This window comes from Toxoplasma gondii, chromosome VIII (genome assembly GCF_000006565.2).
Source record: "Toxoplasma gondii ME49 chromosome VIII, whole genome shotgun sequence".
Lineage (NCBI taxonomy): Eukaryota > Apicomplexa > Conoidasida > Eucoccidiorida > Sarcocystidae > Toxoplasma > Toxoplasma gondii.
Genome location: NC_031476.1, coordinates 6,638,303 through 6,644,302, shown reverse-complemented (window position 1 = coordinate 6,644,302; position 6,000 = coordinate 6,638,303). Strand labels below are relative to the sequence as shown.

The window sequence follows — 6,000 nt, the reverse complement described above, 5'->3', positions numbered from 1 at the left end:
CGGCCAAAACGGCTCTCTGTGTTGAAAAACTACTTCCGTCCGAGTTCGGGAGTCGATATTATACAGGTTGTCTTGTGAGCTTTCCTTGTGTGCGAGTCAGCTGGCGGCAAGCTCGGAAGCAGGCGGAGAACCACGACCAGAAGAAGTTTCTTTTCTCGCGTTCTCCCGTCGAAAAGGCCTCCTTGAGTCTTTATAGGGTCTCTGTTGCAAGGCTCTGTTTCTCCTTGCTCTCCTGCGAACGGCCGCTAGCGAGAGTGCGACGACGCGTCACGATACGCTGTGCTTCTTTACGCAGAAAGAAAGCGCTTTTCTCAGGACACAAGTCCATCGCTGGGCTCACCCGGGCAGATGTCGATGACGCAGTTCCCCTTCTTTCACTGCTTTTTCTCGTCGGGTTCCTCTCCGTCCTTTAATCCACATCTTCGTCCAGTGCAGCGACTGCTTCCCGCAGTCTCCAGCTTCCTCTTGGGGGCTCGACTCCACGAAAAGTTTGTGTCCGTCGTTCTTTGCGACAACTCACCGAGCGAGCTCTTTGATTGGAGGCCAGTGCCTCTCTTCTACCACAACTCTCGCCTGCAACTCTGTACACACGCTGATAGATGCGAACCACTGAAGTCACCTCTGCTTTCCCCCTCCCTGTCTCTCGCGGACTCCCTCGCCGTTTGGAGATCCTAAGCGCTCCTGTTTTCTCACTTGTTCTTCTCCTTTTCACTTGTTCTATTCTGCCTCTCTCCAGCGCTCTTCCCGGTGGCAGGCGCCATTCGTGGAAGAGAAGGGAGATGTCCGAGCTCTGTGGCTCGTCTCTTGTTCGTCTTCCTTTCGTCTCTCTTCCAGCGAACCATCGCCTCGCAGTTCCCTGCATCTTCTCTTCAACTCCTGGCGATGAAGGCAGGCTTCCTCGAGTCCTCTTCGTCTCGCCAGTCGCGACTCTCGGTCGCGAAGGCTCCTCCTCGTCTCAAAGATGATGGAAAGGTACGCTTCTCACATGACGAAACAGACTTCAATGTCCTCAACGCAACGTCTTTCCTCTTCTGCCTCCCGCCCCTTCGCAGCTCCATGGCTCTTCTTGCTCCTGCTGTTCCTCCTCTTGTTCCTTCTTGTGCGCCTCGTGCGGTCTCGTCGATTGCGTTCTTCTCTTCCCCGCCGACCCTGTTGATTTTCGCGGATGCGGCCTTCACTTTCTTTCCTGCCCGGTCCTGTGTCTTCTTCTCTGCGTGCATCTTTCTCTCTTCGCCTCCCGTCTCCCCGCTGCACCTTCTGATCACGCTTTCTCCGTCTTGTCTGTTTTCTCTCGTTTTCTTCTTCTCCTCAAAAGCCTCTCTTTGGCGTTCTTTTGCAACGCAACTGCGCAGGCGGACTCTGGAGGTGCGTCTGTGTTCTCCGGACTTCCCTCGTCGTCAAACATTCCCTTCCCTTTTTCTCTTCTTCTCTCTTTCTGCATTCCATCCTCTCGCCTCTGTGTGCCGTTTTCCTTCTTTCTTCTTTTCCGTTTCCTCTGTCTGTCCAGCTTTCACCTCTCTCGTTTCTTTCCATTCGTTGGTTCGATCTCCGCAGTTCTCCTTCGACCATTTTTCCCTGGACCGCTTCCTGGGCCGCGGAAACTTCTGCGAAGTTTTCGAGGCGACGCTCGTCAGCGATCCAGCGGGGCCGGCGTACGCGCTTAAGGTTTTCGACCGAGTGAGAACACGAACGAAAAAACTGGAAAACGCGCCAGCCATTTCCTCGCTTCGCTTTTTAACTCCTTCAGAAAGGATTGCCCTTTGTGCGACAGCTTCTCTTCTGCTCGTCTTTCATCGTCTCTGCTTCGTCCCCGCCGTCCGCCTTCCCTGTCGCCTCACGTCGTCTGCCTGCATCCAGAATCGAGAAAACAACTCAAAACTCGACAGATACCTTGCCTACAGTGCATGTTCTGCATCGGCGCTCGTCTGCACTCTGGTCGGAAGGACGACGTCTCTGCATGCTCTCCGTTAAAGACGCCTTCATATCCTCGCCTTGTCTTCGATGTCTTCGCCTCTCAGAAACAAGTGATGAGACTCCACAAGATCCAGGACGTCCTCATGGAGCGCCACTGCATGCTGCGACTGAACGACCCCGGGCACCCTAACGTCATAAAAATGGTCGCAACCTTCAAAGACGAATTTCGAGTCTGCATCGTCTACGAACTCGCCGAGTGAGGGGGATACGCACTTTATCTCTGTGGCGGTCTTCCTCGACGTATCTTCCAAAAGACGCATATCTGTCTCTACCTCTCTGTGTCTATCCATCTGCATTTCTGTATCCCTGCATATCTCTCTGTACCTCGCTGTGTCTATCTATCTGCCTGGCAACATGGACGAAAGCGGATTCGGGGAGACTGTCTTATGCTTTCTGGTATGCATTTCACTGGTGAGCTTATCGGCGCGGGGCGTCTTGCATGTCGCGAGCGGAGAGTTTGTGCAGTGTGTCAAATTGAAGGAGCTCGTGTCTCGGTGCGTTGCTGCTTCTCCACTCTTCGATGTTTGGAGGTCGCTGCGGTTTCTTCCTCCGTGGAGCTCGGAGGGTCCTCGCCTCGCTTTTGCTCGCTCTGGGTGGATTTTCGGTCAACCTGCGCGTTTCGTTTCACCAGAGACCTGAGGATGCGTTCGAGTTAGTGTTGTGTGCGAAGAAGGGGATTTCTGTGGATCTGGAAGCTGGCCTTCCCTAGTCAAGTCGAGGAGCGTTTCTCCGACCTGCGGCCCGCCGTCTGTTGAAAGAGCCTCGAAGCAAGGAATCCGTTCTGTTTCCTTCGCCGCTGAGGGACTGAAAGGTTGCCGTTCGTGGGCAGTTGAAAGGATTCGACAGACTGCCTTCTCTGTGGCGCGTTCTTGCGCAGAAACGGGGAACTCTGGGAGCAGCTCATGCACGGCGGCGTTCTGACAGAAGACCTCGCTGCTCGATACATCCTTCAACTCTGCTCCGCGGTCGAGTATATCCACTCCAAAGGAATTATCCACCGAGACATTAAGGCAAGCATATGCTCCTCCTCTCCTCCTGTGCTCGCGATAGGTTCGCCCCGTTCTCTGTCTGTTTCTCTCATTCTCGTTCTCTCTGTCGCAGCCGTCTGTCTCTCCGTTCGGCCGCTCCTCCGTCTCGTGTGCTCTGGACGTCTTTCTGTTTCGCTCGCTCTCCGTTTTTAGGCGGAGAACATCGTCGTCATGCGCGACGGAAACTTGAAGCTCATCGACTTCGGAACTGCAGTAGACACGGAGCACCCTGAGGTCCAGGCGCCGGTCCTAGGCTCACCGTCCCCCCTTGCGGCCGCAGGATGCGGCAGAAAAGTGTAGGCCTGCTCACAGCCCAGTTGACGAGGGAAGAAAGGCGGGAGGAATCGTTTCTCACTCAGGATCTGCGGCGCAAAGCGAGTCTGCGTTGGCGTTAGACCCTCTGACACACGAGAGTCTTTTTCTCACAGTCGTCTCCACGAGAGTGATGCGTCACAGCTGCAGTCGAGTAGGCGCGCGTGGTGAGTTCCTACACCGTCCGTACAGGAGGGCACAAGCATGCGCGCGGAAGGAAGAGCGAACGTCTTTTTTCGCCGTCTTCGGTGTCTGCTTTGAGGGCCTCTGGCAGAACCGTTTGAGGCAGGTCGCTGCTCGTCACTTGTCTGCACCTACGCATGAACTCGTCCGGAAAGCAGGGGGAATCTGGAGAGTGGAGAGACGAGTCTTAATGTGAAACGCGCCTTGACATATTCAAGCTGTGGCGGAGCGCAGTCCTGCGAAGTTGCGAGCCGCCGAAACACTGAGATCCAGTCGTTCCGGCTCTCTCTGAAACACTCGAAAAGGCTGGGTCGCCTCAGGCTCCGCGCGTTCGGCCGGCGCTGTGGTGTCTCTTCCCAGGCCTGCCCGCGTCTCGTTCGCGCACCACATCGGCACCCCACAGTTCATGCCTCCTGAGGCGATTCAAAACAAAGACATCGGGAAAATGAGAGATCTATGGAGTCTCGGATGCACCATCTACCAGATTCTTGCCGGTAACTGAGAAACGAATCATCGCACAGAGTTCATGCTCTTTATTTGCCGGTTTCCTCGTTTCCCGACGGCCAAGTTCCCTCTGTTCTCCTGATGATGCCGGCGTCTGCCTCTCTCGAGGTTTCGTCCTTCGTGTCGTCCTCGGCGCACGTCTGCCCCCTCGACTGCTTCTCTTCTGTCTGTCCGTTCTTGGCCGTCTGCTTCTCAGTTTTCTTTTTATCGTCTCTCGTGAGCATCTGTGGAGAAGCGGGGGAAACGCGCATTCAGGCGTTCTGGACGCGAGGAGGCTGCTGTGGGAGAGATTTTGAGTCTCCTTGCTCGAGACTCACAGAGGACAGACGAACCGCAAGCGCGGGGTAGACCGGAGGGATTCTTCGGTTTGCAGTTGGAAGAAACGCACAAAGTCGAGAAAACGTCCAACACCGAGGGTGACAGTTCGTGGCGTCTGTTCACAGGCAACCCACCGTTCGACGCATCCACGAATTACTTCGTTTTTCTCAAGGTCAGAAATGGCTTCTCAGTCCTGTTTCTTGTGTTCTTTGCCCTCGTTCTGGTGCATGCTTGACACCCATTTCTCGTTCTCCATCTCCGCCTCCGTGGTGCTTCGCCTGACTCCTTCCTCCTCGTCGACCTCGCTTCTGTTTTTTACGTCGTTTCGGTTTCGTTCCTGCTTCCTCGGTTTTCCCCTCCTTCCCTTGTCTCTTCTTCGTCTCGTCCTTTGCTTCGCGGGCATCTTCCTCTCTTCTTTGTCCTCTGCGTACATCTTGTCTCTTCCGCTGTGTTGGCCTCTCGTTCTCTTCGTCTTCGCTTTCTTTTTCTTCTTTTCTTCTGGCTGTTCCGCCTGAACCTTCTCTCTTCTCTTGCGTTCGCCTCCGGCTTGACGCCTCGTTTCCTTTCTCCAGGTGCAGGCGCGCAACCTCCACTTCCCGCCGCACTTTCCGCCGGGTGCGCGGGCGCTGGTGGAGGAGCTGCTGGCGGCGGATCCTGCTTGTCGCCTGGGTCGCGAAAAGGGGATCGCCGAGGTGTTGAATCACCCGTACCTTCAGTCTCTCCGGACCAAGTTCGCTCCTTCCCTGGCGAGGAGTCTCGCCCCCGTGCCTCTGCTCCAAGACCTCTGTTTCCGCGCTCTTCTGCATGCGTTTTTTCTGAACGTGGTCAAGGCGGAAGAGCAGCAGGAGGAGCGCGAGCGCGAGCGCGTGAGAGAAGAAGCTGTCCACGCACAGCGCCTGCCCTCTGTCGAGGAAGAAGACGAAGACGGAGTTCTCCTGCCAGGGAAGGAAGGAAGCGCCGAGACTGACGCCGCAGCAGAGAAACGCGAGAAGAAGGAGCCAGGAGAGAGGCGAAGTGCAACGAAGCAGCGGTACACGCAGTTCATCGACAAGCTTATTCCAGAAGCACTCAAGAAAGAAGCACAAAGCTCCGACCATCCTTTCGTCAGAGTGCTCTTGGACCGACTGCAAGACGCTGCGAATGAGAAAGAGAAGACGCAAAACTGGCAAGACGCTCTCGCTGACCAGTGGCTGAAGGAAAGCGAAAGAAGACAAGTCAGCGCGGACGCGAGTGAACGAGAGGAAGACGCCGAGAATGAAGAAAGAAGTGCAGGAGAGGGGGAGAAAGAAGAGAACTGAGAGAGCTGGACAAGCGGTTGGCAGTCCGCAGAGGCGCAGGAGGGAATGGGCGGAGGCCGTTGAGTCCAGGAAAGAAGAAAAACCACCCTTCCAGGGATGAGACAACATTCAGAAGATACATCTGCAGGATGTGTGATCCTATGTTGCTCAAGAGGTTAACACCCGTTCGAAGAACTTTCTATGATGGCTGCACTGTTGCTTTGTCTCGCTGAGTCTCCTTCACTCGCTTTTTTTTGCGTGGTGCGGCATTTCCCTGTCTTCGTCTCGCTCTTTCTCTTCTCACTTGAACGCAGACGCTTCACCGCGTCCACCCGTAGATCGGCTCCTGTGTTTCTTCTGCTTTTCTGCTTGCGTATGCGTTTTGACTCGTTTTTTGACTCGAC

General features: G+C 55.2%; 1 protein-coding gene across 1 annotated transcript; it reads left to right on the top strand.

The window, feature by feature from the left end:
- Window positions 1-882: 882 nt before the first annotated feature.
- TGME49_268210 (AGC kinase) lies at window positions 883-5,617 on the top strand (the record flags this gene model as incomplete). Its single annotated transcript, XM_002365487.2, has 8 exons — window positions 883-972; window positions 1,555-1,677; window positions 2,019-2,170; window positions 2,852-2,984; window positions 3,156-3,298; window positions 3,858-3,991; window positions 4,445-4,491; window positions 4,892-5,617. The coding sequence occupies 8 exons, from the start codon at window positions 883-885 to the stop codon at window positions 5,615-5,617; spliced, it is 1,548 nt and encodes a 515-aa protein (XP_002365528.2).
- Between the last annotated feature and the right edge of the window lie 383 nt (window positions 5,618-6,000).